This window comes from Vicia villosa, linkage group LG3, assembly GCF_029867415.1.
Source record: "Vicia villosa cultivar HV-30 ecotype Madison, WI linkage group LG3, Vvil1.0, whole genome shotgun sequence".
NCBI lineage: Eukaryota > Viridiplantae > Streptophyta > Magnoliopsida > Fabales > Fabaceae > Vicia > Vicia villosa.
In genome coordinates, this window is record NC_081182.1 from 24,803,253 (window position 1) to 24,828,944 (window position 25,692).

Sequence of the window (25,692 nt, forward strand, 5' to 3'; positions counted from 1 at the left end):
AAACATTTTAAGTATTATTTTTTGGTAAAATCTTATGATTTTGGTTACAATCTTATATTTTATGATCTTGTTATCATCTCTCGATCTTATAAATTAAATTGTGTAAGATCTTTTGATCTTAATTACGATTTTATATTTTACGATCTTAATGTCCCCTCCCGATCTTATGTTAGATCTCGATTCTGACAACATTGCATGTAAAAGGGGTGGGACCATTTTTAGTCCCAACCATAGTTTCTCTTGTCTTGTTTTCCTATTTCTGATTCTAGCAATATTTTCCAGCATTCAAGTTTATGTTATTATTTCCTTCTTCTTTTCATAGTTTTAGGCAGATATTTATTTTCTCATAATAGTTTCTACACCGGAAATTATTGTGTAATTTTTACTGGATCTAACCTTACGTTAGATCATAGTATTTTAATTCCTTGTTTTCATTATTTGATCGAAGAATTTTAAGAACAGATCCAACTGGCTTGTGGTGGAGTGTTCTCTATTTCAAGTTTAAGAATTAATTCAAGTTATATTTTCAGGTTTTTATTTCTATCATTTATTTTATTTATAGTTTTATGTTTCTCGTTTATAAATTATTGAATATGCCTAAATATATGAATTATTGTTGTTTATGCATGTTTAATTTAAACGGTATGTCTCGCTAAATTAATCAGATATCGATATGTAAATTAATCTAACCGAAGGGATCCGAAATAAATTGGCTTAAATAATATTTCATCGAAAATCACCTTTTTCTAGTTTTAGTGTCTAATTGAATTTATTAAAAGTTTATAAATCAACAGAGCGGAAGTTTGAGATTTTAAAACTGGACTAAGGTTATAAATCAACAGAGCGAGAGTTTGAGATATTTAACCAGATAGTAGATATTGGACATTAGTTTTAAGGACACCGAGAGCGTATTAAAACTAATTAGATATTTATTTATTTTCGAAAAGTGTTTTTAAACTCGGCGGACAGCGAGAGCGTACGTTAGGGAATATTAGCATAATCTAAGTCAATAGAGCGAGAGTTTGAGACAAGGGTTTCTAAGTAAATAATATTTACGTGAAAAAGGCATTTTATTAATTCTGTTGTTTCAAAAAGCATTTCTAAATCTGATGGGACAACGAGAGCGTACATTAAGAGTTAGGATCGTAGTCTTAATCAATAGAGCGAGAGTTTGAGAGGGGGACTTTTAAACGACATATTTAATAAAGATTTTTGGTTTGATAAAGAATCTGGCCAATGGAACTTTAGATCACCTAATTTAGACGAATTACATACCGATATCCGCGCATTTATGTTTTATCTAGATTTAATATTTTAGTTTCCCTTTTTAAACAATTCAAATATCATTAGCATTAGCTTTACATAGTAACCTTAGATAACGGTAGATCGATTTATTGTCCCTGTGGATTCGATATCTTTTAAAACTACACGACACGAATGTGCACTTGCAGTCTCACGATTAATAGACACGTAAAGTCGCGATCAAGTTTTTGGCGCCGTTGCCGGAGACTATTTAAGTCGATATCGTAACTCTTTTAGTTACGCAGTAGAGACTAAGGCACTCTTTCATAAATTACAATGTATCACCCAAACTTTTTCTATAACCCCCAACCCCAGTATTTCGAGGAATCACAGGAATCTCACAAATCCGACCTCGAAATACTATTTGAGAATTTCAGTGGGTCACTAACTCATTCTCACCCAAACTACCTCTGCAACTACCAATCTCAACATTTTGAGGAACCACAAGAATCCTATAATTCTAACCTCGAAGCATTAATAGTGGATTTCAAAAATGCAACACAAACTTATCATCAACCAAATTTCCTCTACGAGCACCACACCCAACATTTTGAGGAATCGCAAGATTATCATAAATCCAACCTCGAAATCTTAATGGAGGAATTCATTGAAGCACAAACTCTCTCTAGACTAGAATCTATGATGACGAAGCACTTTGAGGAAACACAAAATGCAACGCTAACTCTCTTTGAAGAACCTCAAGAATCCCATGATTTTAACTTCGAAACATCAATGGAGGATTCTGACGAGACGCTAACTCACGCTAGATTAGAAGCCATGATGGAGCACTTTGTAGAGACACAAACCGTCCAAAACCAAGAGTTTATCAAACAAAGTCTTCAAAACAATGAAACCCTCATGCAACTGACCACTATGGTTGAGTCCCTCGCGACTCACAACATGGCATTAGAGACTCAAATCTCCCAACTTGAACAAAACCCTCTGGGACCCTTACTTGAGGAGTATATGGATGCAAACAATAGTGAAGAACAAATCAAAATTCCTAAGGAGAGGGATAATGAGATTGAGGAGAGTGATAATGTGGTTGAGAAGAGTTCTAGTGAGAAAAGAGTGGAGATTGAGAAAAATCCACCAACACCAACTGAAAGGGAGGTTGTAAAAGAGGTAGAGAAGGAAGAACCTATTGTTGTTCCTCCTCACTATACCCCACTGATTCCTTTTCTGCAAAGTCTTGTGGAAGCTAAGGTAGAATCCCAATCCAAAACGTGTGTCGAGGTATTGGAAAATATCCACACTAATGCACCCTTGTTTGAAGTCTTGCATAAAAAGAGAAATTTAGAGGAGCATGAAACTAAGGAGACCATCGGTGTTAAGAGGGTAAGGTTAACCTTTGAGGTGGTGGATGAAATCACTAAGCCCAAACTTGAAAATCTAATACTTAGGATAGATCCAGAACCACCACCACAAATTCAAAAGAATGAACCACCCCACAAAAGAAAGAAAAGAAAAGGTGAGGGATATGTGAGATGGCTCGATAAGTGGCCATGGAAAATGAGGATTACTAAAAATTCAACGGAGGAGTCGTTCTCGAGAGAACCACCTTGAGTGCTTGCACTCTTAAGCCGTCGAGCTATCAAAGTTAAACAAAGCGCTGCGTGGGAGGCAGCCCACGAGCTTTCATTTTAATATTTTATTTTTATTATTTGAACTTGCAGAAAATAAAGATATGGATCGCTTGTCACGTCTCTACCATATCTAGGTGAAAAATCTATAGATGATCATCTCAAAAATGAGCCGGTGCCCACGCACATTTCAACAAATGTTGCTGCTGGTGGTGACACCGTTGATGAGCATGATAGGAGAAGGTATTTCTTCCAAACGCAGAGCGGATTTGGTCATGATAGCCCGCCAATAGTATCCATACAGGTTTTATCTTTCCTTTATCCACCTTATATGAAAACATTGAGGATAATGTTTGGTTTAAGTGTGGAGGAGGAAGCTTTACTGCTTTCTAAGTAGCTTTATATTACCGTCAATTTCCCCTTCAAATAAACATTTATGTAACGTTAAGTCTTATATGCAAAAAATTTCGTGTTTATTCAAATTCTTATATTTTCTTGAGCCATAACAAAATTATCAAGTGATTAGATGCATGGCTCTACACGTTCGAAAGTATGAGGTTACTTATTTATAAGACATGTTAGAAACTTGAGTGAAATTGAGACAATATTATTACCGTCTCGACACTCTAAAACCCCGAGTATGCATCACCGATTTGATTACCTATTATACCAAAACCATAAACTTTAGTTTTAAAGTAACCTGAGTAGGTTATCTAGCAGTCGGCACCGTCTAAAACACAAACTACGTAGAGAGTCGATGAATATAAGTGAATGATCCTCATAAAAAAATATATAAAAATCTTTATGCTTTACTGTTATTGGGAATGTACCAACTAAGTTAGGCGACCCTTACCCGGTCATTTAACCCAACGGTTATGGAACCTAAGATATTTGATAAAAGAAACCCATTGTTGGTTGGTTCAGAATTTATCTGGTACCGAACTTGCTAGGGAGAACTACGGTTTGATCCCCCGCAAATTGCAATACGAGCATAAAAGAAGTATACCACGTAATTGTGCCAGAACTCCATGCTTAAGGATCATAATCACTAACCGGCTGCTCTACTATGTGCGTGAAAAGATAATAGGCTTAATGTGATTGCGCGCGAATGCAACGGGTAAAACAAAGCGACAAGAATAAGGTTAAGCTATAATGGCATGATTCAGATTGGTATGCATATGGGGAGTTCTCTAGTGTCATTACTGTCCTTTTAGTGTTAAGATTAACCTCATAGGGTTCTAACAAAAACACTCTGTAGCCAAGTACAACTCGAGCGATGTAATGAGCATGTATTTAATTTTTATTGTCCAACTGTTTTATCTTATTGATTGCTTGAGGACAAGCAATGGTTTAAGTGTGGGGGAGTTTGATAACACGAAATTATATAGTATATTTGATTTGATTTACATAAATAATATTTTTATTTTCTTTTAATTATCTCATTTTATTTTAGTATTATGCCGGTATTTTTATTGTTTCAAATATTTAGGATATTCGAAGACTAGTTGAGGAAAGGAAAGAAATAGAGAAGAAATCGTTCAAAAAGCCAAAGAAATGGAAGGGAGGTTATATAGCAAGAGGGAGGTGAAGAAGAAAAGAAATAAATTAAAAGGCCGAGCCCACCTCACAAGTGGAGGCGCCCGCCTCCAAGGCCATGAGGGCCCACGTCTCCACCACTCAAAAGGTGAGACGCCCGTCTCAAGGTCCCGACTCCCGTCTTCATTTGAGACGCCCGTCTCCGTCTCCATCTCCTATATTTTTGCTGCACGTTGCAATCAACCAACCAAGTCCACTCACCCCATGATTTTCTCAACTTCTCCAACCATGATCTCCCCTACCTAGCTCTCACATGATAACTTCCAACGATTATCACTATATAAAGAGAGGAGTATTCGTGTAAAAGGGTTGGGACCATTTTTAGTCCCAGCCATAGTTTCTCTTGTCTTATTTTCCTATTTCTGATTCCAGCAATATTTTCCAGCATTCAAATTTATGTTATTATTTCCTTCTTATTTTCATAGCTTTAGGCAGATATTTATTTTCTCACAATAGTTTCTACACCGGGAACTATTGTGTAATTTTTATTGGATCTAACCTTACGTTAGATCATAGTATTTTAATTCCTTATTTTCATTATTTAATCAAAGAATTTTAAGAACAGATCCAACTGGCTTGTGGTGAAGTGTTCTCTATTTCAAGTTCAAGAATTAATTCAAGTTATATTTTCAGGTTTTTATTTCTATCATTTATTTAATTTATAGTTTTATGTTTCTCGTTTATAAATTATTGAATATGCCTAAATATATGAATTATTATTGTTTATGCATGTTTAATTTAAACGGTATGTCTCGCTAAATTAATCAGATATCGATATGTAAATTAATCTAATCGAAGGGATCCGAAATAAATGGGCTTTATTAATATTTCATCGAAAATCACCTTTTTCTAGTTTTAGTGTCTAATTGAATTTATTAAAAGTTTATAAATCAACAGAGCGGAAGTTTGAGATTTTAAAACTGGACTAAGGTTAAAAATCAACAGAGTGAGAGTTTGAGATATTTAACCTGATAGTAGACACTAGACATTAGTTTTAAGAACAACGAGAGCGTATTAAAACTGATTAGATATTTATTTATTTTCAAAAAGTGTTTTTAAACTCGGCGGGACAGTGAGAGCGTACGTTAGGGAATATTAGCATAATCTAAGTCAATAGAGCGAGAGTTTGAGACAAGGGTTTTTAAGTAAATAATGTTTACGTGAAAAAGGCATTTTATTAAATCTGTTGTTTTCAAAAAGCATTTCTAAATCTGATGGGACAGCGAGAGCGTACATTAAGAGTTAGGATCGTAGTCTTAATCCATAGAGCGAGAGTTTGAGAGGAGGACTTTTAAACGACATATTTAATAAAGATTTTTGGTTTGATAAATAATCTGGCCAATGGAATTTCGGATCACCTAAGTTAGACGAATTACATACCGATATCTGCGCATTTATATTTTTTCTAGAATTAAGATTTTATTTTCCCTTTTTAAACAATTCAAATACCATTAGCCTTAGCTTTACATAGTAACCTTAGATAACGGTAGATCGATTTATAGTCCCTGTGGATTCGATATCTTTTAGTCTCACGATTAATAGACACGTAAAGTCGCGATCATATAGCATTGTATAATGATCTTTTGTGAATTAAATTGGGGAAAAGGAAGAATGATTTTGGACAAAGAGTTATGAAAGGGTTATGATTTTGTTACGATTCTGGAAGGATTATGAAAGGGTAACGATTTTGTTACGATTTCTTGAAGGGTAACAATTTTGTTACGTTATCAGATGAATGATTTTGTTGGATTTGGGAAGAAAGGGTTATGAAAATTCTGGGCAAATCTATCTTGATGAAAGACACAATTTTATTTACTCATTGCGTAAGACATATAATCAAGTGGAAGTGGTGTAGTAGTTTGATATATAGTCAAGCAACCAAGTGAGCTTGTGCTCGAATGCTGGCTGCAAAAAAAAATAGAAATTTTCTGGGTATTTAATGACCTCACATTCCACGCGTATGACCAAGTGCCACGTCAGATGCCACCCAAGCAAAAGTTGACGCCGTTTCAAAAAATTGGACGGAAAGGACTAACGTGGACCTCTTAAAACAATTAAGAGACCACTTTGACACTTTTTTAAGATAAGGGACCAGAATGTACTCTGGGGTATATTAAGGGACCAAAAAGGGTATTTTGCCCCATATATATATATATATGAACATTTTTAAAAATAACATTTTCAATACTTAAGTGTGAGCAAAATTGTTTAAAAAGTAAATTGAAATTATTTGTTGATTTATATATTATAATTCAGTTTTTGCGAAAAATGTGCGCGCATGCACACACGCACGAATACATACACACATACTTTTGATTGAGTTTGATTTTCATGAGGTTGGATTTAAATACACAAAATCTAAAGTTATGTTTTTCTCCAGTTGCATATTTTTTTACAAACTTTAATTTGAAGTTGTAGAAATGGTACAAGTGATCTTCCATGGTAAAGTTGTTGTCTATTAACGTTAAGGAAGTCTCTATAGAACTGATTTGTGTGATAGGGAAAAGAGCAAAGAGGATCACGGTGGATTGGTAGAGAGGTGAAGAAGAGAAAATAAATTCAAAAATATGGTGAAGTGGGACGTTAGCTTATCGGGGATTAGGGCAGAATGAGTTCCAGCACGATTGTGTACTGGTCATAACGACAATCTCTCCTCTATAGTGGTTTTGATGGTAGTTTGAAGAGAGGCTAAGAGAAGACAAGTAAGAAAAAAATGATGATTTGAAGTATAAGAAAATATGTAGTAAAATAGGAATAATAGTTGTGTATTTATTTCATGTGATTTGCCTTACATATATACATGAATTATATAAACTAAAAATGGATACAAGAATATATGCATTGAAAACCTAGTCTATATTTGACCTAAAATAAAAACCTATTAATATAATTGATAACAATTTCCACATGAAGAGATACAATTGATGAGTTTTGTCTGCTGTATTTTTGGTATTCATTAATTGTATAATATATTCCTAACACCCCCCTCAAGTTGGAGGTGGGATTGAAATCTCAAGAACACCCAACTTGCCGAGTAGTCGCTTATAAGAATCGCCTCCAAGGGGTTTAGTAAAAATGTCAGCTAGTTGGTCAAAAGACCGGAGGTATGAAGGAATGATAAGAAAATATTGTTCATGAAATTGAACATCGCGAGAGACATATATTTGATGAGTTTTCATGTCATATATGTGATATCCTTTTTGATTAAAAGGGTAACCAACAAAATACCAGGTTTAGACCGCTCATCCAATTTATGTTGAATGTTCATATTTTTAGCAAAACATACACATCCAAACACACGAAGTGATGAGTATGAAGGGGGAGAACCAAGTAAAATTTGATGAGGAGATTTATATTTTAGGACAGGAGTAGGGAGTTTGTTTATAAGGTATGCTGGAGTAAGAACACATTCACCCCAAAAAGAAAGAGGTAAGTTCTCTTGAAAGCGCAACGCTCTTGCAACATCAAGAAGGTGTCGATGTTTTCGTTCCACTACTCCATTTTGTTGAGGAGTTGCAACGCAACTACGTTGATGAATGATGCCATGATCATGAAACCATGTTTGCATCTGTATGGACAAAATTTATTAATTGTTCTCGGAACGAATGGTTGGGAGTTGGGGAAGATAGATGTCCCCATTACCAGAGTTGATTTGATTGATTTTAGTGTTAAATTGACAATTTATTTGAGTAGAAAATGAACTAACATAGTTAATGTTTCAGATTTATGTTGCATTAGATACAACCAAGTACATCGTGAATAGTCATCGACAATTGTTAGAAAATAACGTGATCCATTATTGGATGGTATAGAGAATGGACCCCAAATGTTAACATGAATTAATTCAAAGCAATGAGATGAATAAGTAGTTCTTAAGGAAAAAGGTAAACGTGGTTGTTTCGTACGCAGAAAGATTTCACAAATAAAGTCTTTATTTGTATTAATATTTGGAGAATTTTTAACAATGAAATTAAAACGAGACATCGATGGATGACCTAGGCGTGAATTCCATAGGTCAAACTTATTACAATGCTTAGAACTAAAAGGAGAGCTTGATGGATGACTAAGGCAATATTGATCATTGTCATGCTTATTTGATATTGATGCATCATTTAGATAGAAGAGCCCATTTTGAGCTTTACCCTGACCAATCAACTTCTTCGTTGCCCGGTCCTGATAAATGCAACTAGAAAATGAGAAAATTGCGTCATAATTTATTGATTTTGTTAATTGTGAGATAGATAATAGGTTATATTTGAAAGTCAGAATGTGAAAACATTCGTAAGTTTAAGTGATGGTGAACAATCAATAGTGCCTATGTGTTTCACAAGCGCTTGAGAACCATCAGGCAATTGATAAGAGATACGAGTATGAATGGGAGAATATGAAGAAAATAAAGAAAGAGATGTGCATATGTGGTTTGAAGCACCATAATCAATAATCCATGAAAAAGGAATACAAGTAAAGGTTATACCTGCCAAGTTCACTGATGGTCCCACAGTCTCTTCTTTAGTTAAGAGAAATAAGAGTTTTTGATATTGTGCGCTTGAAAGTTGATTAGCGGAAGAGGATGATGATGATTATGATTTCTTTTGTGGCTTATTTGGAAAACCATGAATCTGATAGCAAGCTGCAATAGTGTGACCATGCTTATTGCAGTGTTCACAGTAAGCACGTTGGCATTTTCCTTGAGTGCGATATGGAACTTTAGAGGTATGGAGTGTAGCTGATTCTTCAGCAGGGAGAGGGCGAAAATTGATCTCTTGGTGTTTTTCTTCCTGATGAACTAGATTATAGATTATAGAAGAATATGACTGCGAACATCCAAAAAAACAGTCATGAACTCCTTGAAGGAATTCCATGGCACGATCTTGATTTTGCTGATCAAGAATACTTTTAGCATTACCACATATACAAGGATTGACAGAAGCAATAGAATTGAGTTCATCCCAAAGAGATTTGAGTTGAGTGAAATAAAGAGAGACAAACATGCCTTCTGTTTTGAGGGCGGAAATTGAATGTTTCAGTAGATATATTTTAGGAGCATTTGATTGAGAGAATAAATCTTTTAGATCGGACTAGATTTGTGCTGCAGTTTCAGCGTACAAAATGCTGAGACGAATCTCGCTTGAAACCGAGTTAAGAATCCAACTTGCAACAAGATCTTTGCAACGTTGCCATTTAGGAATGTCTTTTTTCTTCTTCGGACTGGTAAGTGGCTCTTCAACAAAACCTAACTTATTTTTAGCACGAAGTGCCATTGTTACTGCACGACTCCATGAACCATAGTTATCACCAATAAGTAAAGGGGTAACAAGGACAATTGAAGAATTATCTGAATGGTGAATAACATAAGGATCTGTGTTTGGCTTTGTTGTGGAGTGATCAGTGATGGGCGGATTTTCAGGCATCGTGACAGATGAAAACAAGGGTGTTGATGAAGAAGAAAAAAATAAAGCGAGAGATATTAACCAGAAAAATATTGATACCATATAAAAAATATGTTGTAAAGTAGGAATAATTGTTGTGTACATTTCATGTGATATACACAAATTATATAAACTAAAAATGGATACAAGGATATATGCATTGAAACATAATAAAAACCTATTAATATAATTAATAACAAGTTTGATATGAAGAGATACAATTGACGAGCTTTGTCTGGTGTATTTTTAGTATTCATTAATTGTATAAATTAAATATTTTAGTACGAAAGAAATTGAAGAAGAAATGTAAGAATGTATGCATGTTATTATTTTAAAATAAAATATTTAATTTATTTTAAATTTAATTTTTTATTTAATTGGGATTTCATAGTGGTATTATTTCCTTTCTTTGACGCTGAATCGGAGCAACATATTTTCTTTGATTGTAACTTTGCATTGAAGCTTTGGACTTGGCTCTCTTCCATGCTCAACCTCTCTTTCACGATTCTTGGATGGGATGATATCTGGAGGACTTTAGACAAAGACGGCCCTGTCCAATGCAGAGTGATTACGCTTACGGCTGTCTTTTCGTTACTGCACATGATTTGGTTCGCCCGCAATAAGGCCAGGTTTTATGATCTTATTCTCACGACTTGTTCTTGTATTTCGGTGATTAAAAATTCTGTGCTAGTTGCTGGTAATCATGTCTCTACATTAAGAGATTTAAGGTGACAATTCGGCCGCCGAGAGCTCCGAATATTAAGGAGGTCTTATGGCAGCCCCCGCCGTTGAATTGGGTTAAATTAAACTGTGATGGTGCTTCTCGTTCTCCTTCGGAACTTTCGGCTTGCGGCGGTCTTGCTAGAGACAATGGTGGGTGTTTTCTAGGAGCTTTTGCTTCTTTTTTGGGTATGTCTAATTCTCTCACTGCTGAACTCTCGGGTGCTATACAAGCAATTGAGTTCGCCCATGAGAAGAATTGGAAGAATGTTTGGTTGGAATCGGACTCCATGTCGGTGGTTCTTGCTTTTAAACCTCCGTATAGGGTCCCGTGGGCTATTAGATCCAGATGGTTAAACTGTATTTATTTAGTTTCTAATTGGAATTTTATTGTTTCTCACATATATAGAGAAGGGAACAGTTGTGCTGATACCCTCGCTAACATAGATTTAGATTTAATTGGTACTACTCATTATTCTTCTTTTTTTAAGGGTAGATTTTGTAAAGAATAGGCTTGGTTGCCCTTTCTTTAGGTTCTCTTCTGGTTGAGAGGGTTTTGGTTTAGTCCCCTCTTTTTGTACCACTTTTTCCTGTTATTATATATCAGCCTTATTTAAAAAAAAAATCTCCTTTCTTGTTTTCACATTTTTTTTATCAATAATATTTTCCTCTAATACTTGTTTGCAAACGTGGGAAGAGAAGCAGTGGGCCAATCAAAAACCGTGTGTTCTTTCTTTTTCTTTTCAATATCTTCTGCCGCGAAATCGTTTCTCTTTGACGGCAACAACCATATCGATCACAACATCGCTAATAATTGAAGGTTCAATCTCCATGGCTGGGTCTACTTGTGCTTCTTCTTGTTGCGCCTCTGCGCTCATTCCTAAATCAACGACTCGAATTTCATCGCTCCTTAACGGCAATGCAAGTTTCGTCAATAACCGAATTTCTCGCTTTCGCGTTAGGGTTTCCATGGTTGACTCTTCCTCTTCCTCCTCCGATTTTACCAAACGCATGGAGCAAGCCTGGTTAATCTCTCAGGTTCCTATTCCAACCTCCAATACCAATTTTATCATCACCAAATTAAATTGTAATTGTGTGATATTTTTGTCCTTTTTTTGAAATTTGATTTACCATAACTGTTCATTTTTATTTCAAATATTCGGTTTCTGTTAAATAGTTTAGGAACAGTTACTACTGTTATATAGGTTGCATGTGGTGTAAGTCTGATTTTTGAATTCAATCTAAAAACAATTTCAAGTTCTGTTTTATACAGTATCGTTTTGTGATCATTAAGTTGTTTTGGTCATGCTTACGTCTTGAATGGAATCAAATCAAATATAAACCTTGCAACGTTTATTGCATTTGAACCAATTACATATGAAAAATGATTTTAAATAGTCTACTATCCACGTTTATTGCATTTGAGGATGTTGCGTTGGATGTGTGTAAAGACTAGATAGAATAAGATTAGAGATGACAATATTAGAGAGACTGTCGCGTAGCATGTATAGTAGAAAAGATGGCGGAAAATAGATTTAGGTGGCTTGGGAATGTAGAGAGAAAACCTGTAGATTCTATGTTAAGCAGAGTAGATTAGATGGAGAGAAGTTAAACAACTAGCTAGAGGTAGAGGAAGACCTAGAAAAACTATTAGAGAAGTTATTAAGAAAGATCTCGAGATTAAAAATTTGGATAGAACATTATGGCGGAAGTTGATCATGTAGCCGACCCACTTAGTAGGATAAAGCTTGGTTGTTGTTGTATTATCCTTGCTCTCTTTGGATAAATAGCTTAATTAAATGTTTATTATATAAGTTTCTTATGTATAACCTAATCTTATAACAAAAGATAACATAAAGTTAAGTTATATATAAGCTATAAGTTGTTTGCATATACTATGCTAAGGGAAATAAGTTGAAAAGAACTTATGGATATATCATAAACTATTTCTATAAGCTCTTTCAAATAGTCTCACAAGTGTTTATTCAAGTAGATATGTTCAATCAAGTCATTCTAAACAGACCATTTATTCTTGTAATTGGCAACATATTCATTGAAGTTTTTTTTTTAATAAGAATTAAGAACATATTACTATTAACTGATGCTGGGACAAACGAAAGAAGCTACATATGATCAAATTTTAAAATTTATCGCTTTATTACTCACGCTCTATAACTATAGCTATAGCTTTAAAATTAGATACATTTTGATATTTATCTTTTGGCTCTTGATTTCTCCTGTCTATGCTTGCAGCAACCAAGACCAGTTGTGTGTTCATCTTGCAACTCAAAAGGGCATATTGAATGCAAATGGTGTGGAGGTACTGGTTTTTTGGTTCTTGGTGACCACATGCTTTGTGAAGTTCCATCCAGAAACACTAGTTGTATTATTTGCACTGGAGAGGTACATTTAGGAGGAATGATTAATCTGATTTCAGTTTACCTATACAACTGCCCTAACTTGTAGTGTTATTCAGTGCACTTTCAGCATAGAACAGTTTGCAAGAGACTTATTCTGTTGTTAATTTGTTGTTATTCACTCTTTAGGGATCAATGTGCTGCTCAAATTGTCAAGGAACAGGCTTTCGTGCAAAGTGGTTGGAAGAGCCTCCTACATCCTAGATGAAATAATACTACTGAAATGGTCGATATATGTTTCAAGTTGGGAGGATTGAAGTTGTAGTACGCCACTTGCTGCATCCGTCTCACTTTTCAGTATACGCTTTTTATGTTGTATTTTTCTCTGTATAATAACATGTACAAGTGTAATTGTTTTCCCAAATGAGACAGTATGCTTGAAACCACAAATGTAGGTTTCAGTTTCAAACATGTAAATGCCAAGCTTCCTATAAGAACACAGTATATGAAAGTTGTTTCATTTTGTAAGGAACAGTTCAGCTAAGTAGTTAAAAAATTATATTGATTTTATATATAATGTAATTTTATGCACTAATGATGTTCTTTAATTCTTTTATCTTTCTAACATTGTCAGTGTATTATTTTATTCATAATCTCTTTGGTAAAAAAAAGAAATACAGAAAACATCTTTAAATTTTTTTTCTTCTTCTATTCCCTGTTTGGAATAACATAGATGGATAAAACACCACATGTCATCCAACCATTATACAAACTGTAAATTGCTCACAATCTCCTATGTATCCTAATAAAGTTTGTTGTATTCATTGCAATAGCTGTTGAACAAGCATATACTCCAACTGAGCACAGGGATGCAGATGCCAACAAGAGGACTTTCCATTGTCTCCCAGATACCAGAATTGCCAAAGCAGCTAATGCAACAGCCACAGCTGAGAGGACATTTTTCCAAGTTTGAAAAGCTTTGACGGCAGTGCTACATCCTTTGCAATGTATTACATGTCTGAAATATCTATTTGCTAAGTTTGGAGCATGCATTGTTCCAATGCCTCCCTTTGCAGGCGAGGAAGCTGATAGTCCAGCAACAAGTCCAGCAGGTGCATGTTCAACCACAGCAGGCTCTTTAGGCAAGGAAATAGTGCTGTGACCGAAATGATATGGCATGCCGTGCCCCACTTTATCCATCCACTTTCGGTATTCGGCAACCCATGTGTCTGATGATTTTAAATTGAGGTATAGCTCATTTGTTGGAACCTTCTCTTTCAAAAGAATTTCATTTTGAGATGATAAGAATCCCATGTCTTGCTCCAAAATCTTACTTGCATTCTGATGAATGTACCATTCCGGAAACAGCTTTAATAATGGAGATCTTTTTGTTGCTCCAAACCTCACTATCAACATAGATTTCCCTTGCCCTGTTGGTCTACAAAGGAACAAACCACTGTAGTGGTTTATTTCACCATTTTTATCAACGATTTCCCCGTTATTTTGTAGAACACAAGGAGCCTCAAACCGTAAGAAGTTAGGCTTAGAACCACTTTTCTCTCGTCTCCACCAACCTGCAAAACCTCTATCAGTCCGTTCAGTCACCTCAAAACCTAGAGGCTGTGCATCTTCTCTTTTTGCAGACTGAGCTGTTCTATCATGCGAGATTGGAATATGAGCAGGATCCATCAAGTTTTCCAGCAGAATAGAATGGTCATATGGGAGTTCATGAGTTGTTGAAATATCTTGAAACCCTGGCCTAGCAAAGTTCTCAAACCAAGGTATTTTACTTACATTTGGAGGTGTCTTTAGAGACATCCAAACCCAAATAACACCTTGAGAGTCCCTCAGCTCATATGTTTTAACACAGGCGGATTTGGGAATTTTGGCATCAGCTGGAAGCTATTGAAATCAAAGAAAACAATCACTTATTTGCATCAATGTGGTTACATAGTAATTAGCTTGTAAGCAACATAAAGGTTAGGTGAGAAAGCTACCTGAGGTATCTTGACACATTTTCCCTCGCCTTCGAATTGCCATCCATGATATAGGCATTCAAGCCTTCCGTCAATCAACTGGCCTTCAGATAGTTTTGCGAGCCTGAATCATACAAAAGATAAGGTCTAGAAACAAGCATTTTGAAAAGAATAAAATAATTAGAAGTGAGATAAACTATGACCAACCTGTGAGGACATCGATCTTCATAGCATTGAAACTTATCATTACCATCTCTAAACAAAACAACGTTCTTATCATACACTTTGAGACCCAATGGTGCATCATGTGGTACATTCTTAGTTAGGTACAAAGGGTACCATTCCTCTGTCCAATCATAATCTGCAACCTCTCTCTCACCCCTGCGTTCTTGCTCACTGGAAGGTCCTACTAAAAGTCTCTCATCTTCTTCCCCGTCAAGTAAAGTTGACGCAGCTTTGATATCTGCCGCAGCGGCAACATACCCTGCTTGTTTCCTTCTTGATGACACTGCTTTGTTGAAATTGAAATTGGAAGAAGATGGGTTGGTCCAAAGGAGTGTTTTTATGGATTGTGGAGGTGAAACATGCAAAGAAATATGGGTTTTTGTGGGGAGAAGAAATGAATTCACCAACGCCATGGAGGGAAATCAAAGAGGTAACACTAGAAACTGATCGAGGGAGAAAAAAAAAAAAAGTAGAATCAAAAGAGACTTTCAGGTGGGTGTGTGGTTACAAAAGTCGTGTTCCAGTCATAGCCACATAATACTTATGATTTTACCTACAAAATGAAATTTTGACATACATGGTAGGAATCCAATTCACATGCAGAAAAATTGTAAACTATACTAACAATGTGTAGAAAGAAATATTTTTTATCTTACAAACGAGCTTTATAAGAATGAGTAGCGTTTAATAAAAAAAACTTAGGGTAATATCATAAATTATAGACTATTATAGATGACGCCACTACTATTTATGTTACACAACAAATTCAAAAATGGGATGGTTGAATGTTTGTAAGCGGAAGAATAGAGGCAGCCTAAGGGTGAAAATGTTTAGTAAATTGTGTTACCAGGTAGGCGCTGAGTCTTCAAAATGTGTTAATGCATATGTCCGATAATTATAGGGATTGAATTTTAAATTTTAGAGTTTTTTAAGTTTGGTTTAAAAAAAATCCTCTATCAATTAAGGTTAATCCATATAGGCTGCGGATAAGGTTAATCCATATAGGTTGCGGATAGTTAGTTAGGTCTGTATAATTGTAAATTTAAAAATATTATATAAAAGAGTAACTTATGGTAAACACCCTCTCTTTTATAGATAATCAAGGAAAGCGTATTTACTTCTTATAGCAAGAAGAATATTATGAGGCAAAATAATGACTCACGAGTAGGGGTAGAAATAGGCTAGGCTAGACTAGACTTTATAAGGCTTGGGTCTGGCCTACGATAAACACGAAAGGTCTGAGCCTGACATGTGGCCTATAATAGGCTCTTTTTTTGCCTGACCTGACCTTTTTAAAAGCTTGACCTGAAAGCCTATTTTTCATTATGGTTTCAATTAATCCATATTATTTAAGAAACCTTCTAAGTCGTCCTATATATGCATATATAGGCCGACCTATTTAGCCTTTGTTCTAATATATATGCATATATAGACTTGCCTATTTAGCCTTTTTCTAATATACATACAAATTTAGGCCGATCTATTTAGCCTATTTTTAATATAAATGAAAATATAGGCCGACCTATAAGGCTTCATAAACTTTTTTAATAGCCTAAGCATGGCTTATTTTATTAAATAGGCTTTTAAAAAAGCCTAAGCCCGACCTTTTTGTTAAATAAGTCTGGCCTAGCCTGGCCTTATATGGGCTAGGCCATAGGCCCCTGTAGGCCGGCCTACCTATTCCCACCCCTACTCACGAGTGACCTCGATGTTATAACGATACTTGAAAAAACTTGAGTATTATAACATTGTCGTCACTCCATATTCTAGGAGCCTAAGGCCACGCGGAGGAAATTAACTTTGAAACATTTCGGCTATAAAGCAAGCATTTAATACGCATATTCTCGAGATCACCTACTCCCATTCAACGTGTCTTCAACCTCGACTCCAAGATAGATACTTGCTCGGATGCATTGAGGAGGCTAGGAAGGTCGGTCTCAAACTTTTCATCATAATCCTAGCTTCATAAATGATGGCAAGGACTCGGGGGAAAATATTATGTGTCATTCAAATGGTCCAACAAGATCGACCCAACTCTAACAGTCTAATCCAAAGTACTCTCGCAAAGGAGAGTGAATAGGTAGATCCTCTCTAAAAGACAACACACCAAATTTGGTTTGTGTGCCCATCATCAGTCGTTGGATCTAACTAGATGATATCATGCACCTCATAATGGGCCAAACAGTAATGGTTTTAAGTGTTCATCGTATGTTGGAATGCTAACCTTACAAATATTATAGCCTTATAGGTACTCCCTTGCTCCACCATATTGGAAGTTTGCACTACCATATCAGAAGAGTTATATGTGTTCATATCACCGATTTTCTAGAAATATTATCCTAATAAAAACTACGATTTGTTTTTGCAAATGTGGGAAGAGAAGTACTGGGCCAAGCGAAAAGTGTGTGTTCTTATCAATATTTTTTTCGGCGAAATTGTTTCTCTTTAACCTAAACAACCATCGTTGACAGCATTGTTGATTATTGAAGGTTGAAAACGACACAGACACCCCCTCTAGTTTTAAGTGACAATAAAAAAAATTATAGGTATACATGACATTTACCTATGATTTTTTTGCTAGTCAATAAAAAAAATTGTTGGAGTATGTAGACTTAGAGAAAATTAGTGCATATTTTAAAATTAGAGGGAATGTCAATGTCATTTTAGCAAAATCCCAAAAAGGTGAGTGTAATTTTCCCAATAGCCTGTTAACACTTATTATTGTAATATAGTTTTCATGTGGTGTAAGTTTGATTTGTGAATTCAATCTAGAAACAATTTCAGGTTCTATTTTGTGATCATTAATTCGTTTAAAATATTAGGGATATCTTTTTATTTATGGTCATATTTTCATTTTGAATGGAGTCAAATAAAATATAAACCATGGACATTTTATTGTAGTAAAATGAATTAGATATAAACAATGATACATAATAATCTACCATTCTTTATTATTTAAGTGTTTAATTATGTTCCACTGGAATCTGAAATAATGGATACGAAGGTGTAAAGTAGATCGGTGCAGTGATGAGTGCTCCCCGATGCAGCAAAACTACCGGTGTGAATCGGTGGATATTTCCATATTTGTAAACCGGTTCAGTTTATTGGGTTTTCCCATTCACACTCTTTCGGTCTTTCTCTTTCTCACTTCTAACATTCTCCCAGCCTCACAAGAAAATTGAAAAAATTCCTAAAACCCTAATCCCAAATCCAACGAGAAATCGGTGAAATCTTTCTGCAAATTCAATGAAATCGTCCAAATCACAATTATGAGTTTGTTAAAATAGCTCTAAAATCGAAGAAATCATTTTTTAAATCAACAAAATCGTCCTTCAACAACACCTTCAAAGCTCTCTTCAGTGTTTAAGGTAATCAAATTTCTACACTCCAATTTCTTTCATGCAAATCAAAAAGGCAATTTTTAGATAAGGTAATTTGTGAAAATGCTTTATATGTTTTCACAAGAAAATTTCCTTTCTTAATTATAAAAATACTATATTCTGCTTTGGTTTTTCTAGCTCTGCTAATAGGTGAAGATAAAAGAAAATTTCCATCTTAGTTATGACTAGGTGTGAGATTTATTAAAAGAATTTAAAAAGATACATATGCAGGCTCTGCTAGATTATTTTCTGTTACAGATTGTTTCGGTCTGGTATTGGTGGCTGTTAAGGTTTTTATTCTGCAGAAATTATTACCTGGCAGTGATGTAGTTTTAGTACTAAGAATTTGATTGTAATTACAATGTCTATTTGTATTAGTTTTGGTGGGAGTACAAGAGGGATGTGTGGCGGTACGTTTTGTTTTGGATTGTAACTTTATGACACTGCTTGTGAATGGTTATTTCATTAAGACTAGAATCATAATCCAGAAAAAAGACAATAATTAGTGGTAATTTTTTTATTGGGATCAGAATTTGTACCTCTTGTGTGAGTTCCTAGAACTTTTTAAAATAAAAAGGATGGTTTAAAAAAATAAAACCATTTTTGATATAAAACTGGTTTTAATATTGGTTTTTCTAAAAACTGATTTTAAAACTGGTTTTAAAACTGATTTTTTAAAAGAAAATAAAAACTGGTTTTGAGAGAACCGGTTTAAAACCGTTTTTTTTTTTGTTAAAACTGGTTTTTGTGAAAAAACGGTTTAAAACCGAACCAATCCATATATAAACCGGTTTTAAAAAAAGAAACCGGTTTTAATAAAATAGTTTTAAGATCCAAACCAAACTATAAATATGATTCAATTTGGTTTGGTTATTGATCCATGCACACCCTAAGCAAAACATAGTGAACTTACAAGGTTAGCAATTTTTAATCCCAAGATTAAATTTGTGATATTTTATTATTTCAATTAGAATTAATTTAGAGTATCCTGAATGGATCAATTATTATTATACGCTATCTTCTTCATTCTTCTCCCTCAACCATAGCTTCGCCGTTGCCGTCGCCATCTCTCCTCCCATCTCCGGCCATTGGACCTCCATTAAAGAAACAAATTCCATTTTCATGATCTCGTCACTTGGTCTTTCATCTGAATCATAGGGTGAGTGCTTTACTTTCATAAAATTCTGTTTTTAAGTTTTGAAAATTGAAAAGAATCAATTTTGTTGAAACCATAACTTGTTCATCGATTGTTATTATCAAATTGGATTTTTCTATGTTTTGGTATGGGGACAGATAGGAGTTAAAATTGGCATCAATTCAGTTTATACATTAGCAACAGTTCGGTGTTAGTGTTATCGAACTTGTGAACTGGTTCAAAGAACCACTCTGGTTAGGTTAGGGATGAACCAGAACCGGTTTGGATTTGTTGAACTGTAAACCAATGTGGTAGTAGTGAGTTAAATCGATATAGGATAACATTTGATATATTGTTGTATATGCAGAACACCAGCCTCTAGAACAAGATAAATTTTCCCCTGAACCATTATTCTCGGCATCATTGTGTTCCTACTAAATCAGCTTAAGATGACTTCTCAAGACATTCTTGTATTCATGGAACTTGCAATACAGCAGGTAACATTCTTAAGACCACTTTGTATTTGCCAATCATTTCTGCATGATGCATCTAGTTGGGCTGTGTTTTCATGGGTGATAAACTCAACTGATGTTCGTTTCATAAATTAACAATATAATGTAGTGGGTTATGGGGTTTCTTTAATTTGTGATATTCCTAACTATTAAATTTAAAATAATGGAAGGTGTATTGTGAATGGAAAAACTGCATGGCATGTTTTTGCTAAGTATTGAATTTGCATTGCATTTATGGACCATGTAGTCTGGGTTCTAGTGTGTGTTTTCATGCCTTTTATTTGGTAGAATTGAATTTCATTTATTCCATGTGACAGGCAAAGTTAGCTATGGATGCCCTTGAAGTACCTGTCGGGTAAGCTACCTTTGCAATTTCAAAATGCTTGAATGCCACCGGAATTAAAACTTGTCATTGATTGATGTTGTTGTTAATATTAGAAAGTGTTAGATAGTGTAATGGCCAGTATCAACATTGATACTTGATGCTAGATGTTTGTATCAAGTCATGTAAATGCATTCTATATGGTAACTCAGCTTGAAATTAGATGGTTGATACCAGTAATCATTTTGGGATGTAGACTGAAGTAGTATTTTTCGTGGAAACTGAGGTGTTTGCTAGGAATGCCCTGTTTCTTTCGTCCTGTTGTTCTACTTGTGGTTATCATTGAATGGATTTGCATGCAAAACATCTAGATTAATTTGTTTGATAATTACAGTATATTGATTTATCCTTTAACATGATATTACTTTGAAAACAATTTGCATTCAACATTTACTTGTACCTTTGGGTGTTTATCCTCATTTGTTTGATGTGAAACCGGTTAAACTGAATTTGATCAATGACTACTATATTCATGTAAACTTTAATATCTGTTGACAGCTGTGTAATTGTGGAGGATGACAAGGTTATAGCCTTAGGAAGGAATCGAACTACCGAGACACGAAATGTAATCTGATCAGGGTCACTTTTCTGTTGTTATATATGGTCATCTTCATATTTGGAAGCACCTCCGTTGATAATCAATATGCTTTACTTTTGAATTTTATACATTTCTACCTTGGAAGCTAGCTCTTGTAAAATTTGGATTCTGGAAGTTTAGTGTTCTAAGATATAGAGACATTAATATTACTAAATAATTTATTGTTATTATTACTAAATCAATATTTTACAGGCTACAAGACATGCAGAAATGGAAGCTATAGACCTTCTTCTAGAACAGTGGCAGAAAAACGGACTTTCGATGACTGAAGTTGCTAAAAAATTCTCAAACTGCAGTCTTTATGTTACTTGTGAACCATGCATAATGTGCGCATCTGCTTTATCAAATTTAGGTATGCTCCTTCAAATCATCAATTGTTTAAGTATCCGGTCCTTATGCTATCCTTTCTAATTCAATAATTTATCAGGTATAAAGGAAGTGTTTTATGGCTGTTCAAATGATAAATTTGGAGGTTGTGGATCAATACTATCATTGGATTTAAGTGATACCGTGTCACCTAATAAGTATGCATCTTAACTAAACTACATTTGAGCTTCTCCATATAGCTCTCCCCTACATCCTTTATTGTTAAAAAATTGGTAATTCTTAAATTTCTTCTCATTAACATTGTATTTCCACCTTGAAGGGGTTTCAAATGTGCTGGAGGTATAATGGCAACAGAAGCTGTCCTTCTCTTTCGAACATTCTACGAGCAAGGAAATCCTAAAGGTAAGAAAATTCTTTTCACTATTTTTTCTAGCTGGCAGAACCTTCCAAAGCTTTAAGATACTTTTGCGATGCATTCTATATAAGATCGTTGGAGTAACACTGTAACATGATTACGATGTGGTCTAGAAGCTTGAGTTTTGATTTCGAAGAGATTGGGGATGAGGACACAAGGGACGAGTTCATTTATTTTTAGTTTTATACTTTCAATTTCAATTTAATGTTTTCATTTCATTGCAGCTCCAAAACCCCACAGGCCGCTAGCACTTCAGGCAACAACTTGAATTTGTTGACATTTTGTTTATTTGGTTTGAGCAGCCTCCTTCCTATTTATGAATGGTTAGGTATAAATCCCAGAAAGCCTTGTGTAAATTATTGTTTGCCACACCTAATAATGTGATTTGTGCTTCTTTTCCGGCGTCTTCTGTTCAGTAACTGTTGCCAACAGATGCGCCGGCACAAGCCATTGTTGGGTTGGGAATCAATCACGTGTTTTGTATCAAAACACGTGATTGATTGAATTAAATACTTTAATTTTAAAAGAATATTTATCGGTTAAGATTCAAATTAATTTTAAGGACTTGATGTGTTAGTATATGATACTGTGAGATCAGTTTGTTATTTCTAGTTTATGTTAATTATGAGTTATAGTTTGTATATGATATGTTAATTATCAGTTTGGTAGTGGACTCTGTTTTTGGAGCAAGGATGTTGCAAAGAGTGCACAGCTAATACAGACAAACTATGGATTAGAATTTTAGAGTGGTACAATATTAGGGATTGGGTAGTTGTAAAAAAAAAAAGATTGAGAATCTTGGACTTGTATATTTATCTTTTCTCCCATTTTGGTAAACTTTAACCACAATTGCAAATTATGCACTAGTTTCTTCAATGATGAAACCATAGAATAGCATTGACAGAAAAACTATAGTTCAGATAGCTATTTATGGTTGAAATTTCAACAATGCTATAGTTAGTGCTTCTGTCACTTTGTCGATTGTTGATATGTGTATGCTTGGATCTGTTAATTATAAGCAGTAATATGACTAGTTATAATGCTGTGAACAATATAATTATGAAATAATATAATAGATTTTAACATATTTTGTTCCATTTCTTAATTTTTTTTTTTTGAAGCGTTAGCCCTCTGGTTTATTATTACTACACAATTTAATCTTTTTTATTTTTGGAGTTTTAGTCCTTATATTTATAAAATTATGCCATTTTCAATCAGTATTTAATGGTCACACTCATTAGAAAAAAATTATGTTTTGAATTTGTTTTTTGGAATATGTTTTATAGAAAGATATTGAAACAATTTCAATTGATTATTGTTTACGGAATAAATAAGAGATGAAGTAAGTTAAATATAATTTGCATTTTATTTTAGAAAAAAAAATACATTTTAAAAATAAAATATTTAAAATAAAAAAAATTGATAAAAGAAAGTCACATGGATGACTTTACAATTTTAAAAATGCCACAATTAAAACCTTTCCCATGCCAAGTCATCAAAAAAGCTGATGTGTCATGTTTTTTCTGATTTATTCATTTTAATTAAATGCCACATGTGTTAATATATATTTGAAAGGACTCTTTTATCCTCACATGTAACACTAACCCCACTAACCAGAAAAACCATTCAGTTTCCTCCTCCCCCCTTATCTTCATCGTGCAAAACCACATCAAGAATCCATCACCTCAATTTGCACATAATTTTGTTCGGATCTTGAATAGTGGCATCATATATTTATGAGAATCGACTTCTGATTCCCGCCAATTTTCACGATTAGGTCTTATTTGATCTAAAATTCAGATTGTTGTAACTAAATGCTAAGATAAAGAAGAAAATCTCTATTGCCACTTTCGATTTATGTTGTTGATGAAGTATGTGGAAAATGACGACGTAAAGAGGAGCTTATGCAGCAAAATTTCCTTCATCGACATAACATAACAAGAAATGACAGATGACAAAACGAGATCAAAGATTTCAAAATCACGAAAAGATCGACGACATCCTTGACGCGTCATTCTCGAAAGTTATAGCCTCTACCATAATAGAAACCCAAGCGGGAATGGAAATTTTGGGGATTCGATACACTTTAAATCTTCATGGACGTAGAACTACAATTGCACAGCTTGGGACGACACAACCCCCACCCCACTGCCAGACATATGTCAATCTCATTGTTCATCAGTGCGAGATTATAGATTTGTTTAGGCCGGTTAGGGAACAGACTGATAGAAGGATAGTAAATGTGTGCTTAATCTCTATCCCCTCAAGGAATACATCTTCGATGCTAGATGAAGGTTATGATTGACGATGCTAGACACGACATCACTCATCCACCAATGAAAAACTCATTACAATGAGTACAAAATGAGGCGCCTTATCTTAAGAACAAAGCAGTGATGGTTCTCACACCTAAAGAAAATAATACCTCATAGCTGCAAAGGCTCTGACTTAAGGTCGATCAGAACATTGGCGTTAGAAGAACAAACGTCAAGATCGGGCACGTTCCAAGAAGGTTTTTGGAGAGGACAACTTAGTCAGCTTCAACCACCAAGAAAAATGGAACCCGGCAATAAGGTAAGGATAATTCACATGCCTAGGATAAGATAAATGTTTCTAGGCCAGGCTTTGACATCAGGCCAATATTTCTCGATTTAGAAATCAACCCTCTGATCGAGATCATAGAAGCAAATTCTTAATATAGAAGTCCACCATCGTCACATGCTTAAATGGGGCTAGTCATTTTTGGTTATTGATCTTTAATCATCATATGTATTTTAGCAAAGAAGGTGCCAACTTTTAAAGGAATCAAAATAACCATAAAAGTGATTTAAAGGTCATTCGATGTCAACCCCGTTTGTAAGGATAACATGTCACATGACTATCCACATAGGGTTAGCCAAAAGTGATCTTGGGAACGGGGCGCATCATCAAAAGACCCAGACCAAGAATCTACCCAAAGTCAGAGGGTCCAAATGGTATTCAAGCTAAATATTTTAAAAAGCACTCCCTCCGATCCTATTTATAAGAGACAAGTTACATTTTAGATTCATTCAGCAGTCAATGTATCTGGTCTAATAGTAGACCAAATACATTGATTATTCAACGAATCTAAAAAGTAATGTGTCTCTTATAAATATGAACGAAGGGAGTAACTCGCATATCGAGTCATTTAATTATCTTCTAATATATAAATATTTGATATGAATAACATTATATTCTTTGTCAAAATAGAGTTAGTTACCTCATCAAAAGCAAGGCCAATGAAATAAAGCATATTAAGTCACAGATGGTGCACCCCCTCTCTTAGGAGCTAGCCACTCAAAGAGCGTAGGCGGTGAAACATAGAGATGCCAACCTTAAACTAGGTTATGGAAGAGAAGGGGACTAACTCTTAGCCAGGAACGGTTCCCAACGACATTGAAGAATTGCACCAGCTCCCAACGAATGGAATATGTAATGAAGAAACGCCAAAGAATAAAGTTAGTTCTCAACGAATGGGATGGGTAACGATGAAACATCAAAGAATTAAGCCATCTCCCAATGAATGGGACATGTAATGACAAAACTCCAAATATCATGCTAGTTCCCTAAAAATATGACGGTTGAGCCAATATGTAGCAAGTTGTTCCAAATACCAACAGAGAGAAAATGTGAAGCAAAATCATCTAGGAAGATGTCAAAGCCGGAAGAAATTAGATCAATTGGGAAAAGAAAAAAGCTCAAGAACATCAAACAACTAAAACAATTAAACCAAT

The 25,692-nt window shown here is 34.7% G+C and overlaps 3 protein-coding genes across 7 annotated transcripts; 2 read left to right on the top strand and 1 right to left on the bottom strand.

Moving 5' to 3' along the window:
* The first annotated feature begins 11,303 nt into the window (after window positions 1–11,303).
* Window positions 11,304–13,559, top strand: LOC131660697 (protein PHOTOSYSTEM I ASSEMBLY 2, chloroplastic-like). The gene is made up of 3 exons (XM_058929991.1): window positions 11,304–11,668; window positions 12,884–13,033; window positions 13,177–13,559. The coding sequence occupies exons 1-3, from the start codon at window positions 11,462–11,464 to the stop codon at window positions 13,249–13,251; spliced, it is 432 nt and encodes a 143-aa protein (XP_058785974.1). The 5' UTR covers window positions 11,304–11,461; the 3' UTR covers window positions 13,252–13,559.
* Window positions 13,560–13,618: 59 nt separating this feature from the next.
* On the bottom strand, window positions 13,619–15,801 carry LOC131660696 (protein TIC 55, chloroplastic-like). The gene is made up of 3 exons (XM_058929990.1): window positions 15,171–15,801; window positions 14,985–15,087; window positions 13,619–14,889 (listed from the first exon to the last, which is right to left on the bottom strand). Exons 1-3 carry the CDS (start codon window positions 15,599–15,601, stop codon window positions 13,771–13,773), a joined length of 1,653 nt encoding a protein of 550 aa, XP_058785973.1. The 5' UTR covers window positions 15,602–15,801; the 3' UTR covers window positions 13,619–13,770.
* A 2,303-nt stretch (window positions 15,802–18,104) lies between these two features.
* LOC131660698 (tRNA-specific adenosine deaminase TAD2-like) lies at window positions 18,105–23,639 on the top strand. 5 transcript variants are annotated; one of them, XR_009301016.1, is made up of 9 exons: window positions 18,108–19,727; window positions 20,071–20,200; window positions 20,533–20,570; window positions 21,096–21,162; window positions 21,388–21,547; window positions 21,623–21,719; window positions 21,842–21,924; window positions 22,162–22,265; window positions 22,599–23,639. XR_009301016.1 is itself a non-coding variant. In XM_058929992.1 (8 exons), the coding sequence occupies exons 3-8, from the start codon at window positions 20,153–20,155 to the stop codon at window positions 21,978–21,980; spliced, it is 549 nt and encodes a 182-aa protein (XP_058785975.1). In that variant the 5' UTR covers window positions 18,107–18,556; window positions 19,615–19,727; window positions 20,071–20,152; the 3' UTR covers window positions 21,981–22,154. The 5 variants fall into 5 exon arrangements, 4 of the variants coding, with proteins under 4 accessions (XP_058785976.1, XP_058785977.1, XP_058785975.1 ...); XM_058929992.1 differs by lacking the exons at window positions 22,162–22,265; window positions 22,599–23,639 and having other exon boundaries at window positions 18,107–18,556; window positions 19,615–19,727; window positions 21,842–22,154; XM_058929995.1 differs by having other exon boundaries at window positions 18,109–19,727; window positions 22,162–23,638.
* The last annotated feature ends 2,053 nt before the right edge of the window (window positions 23,640–25,692 follow it).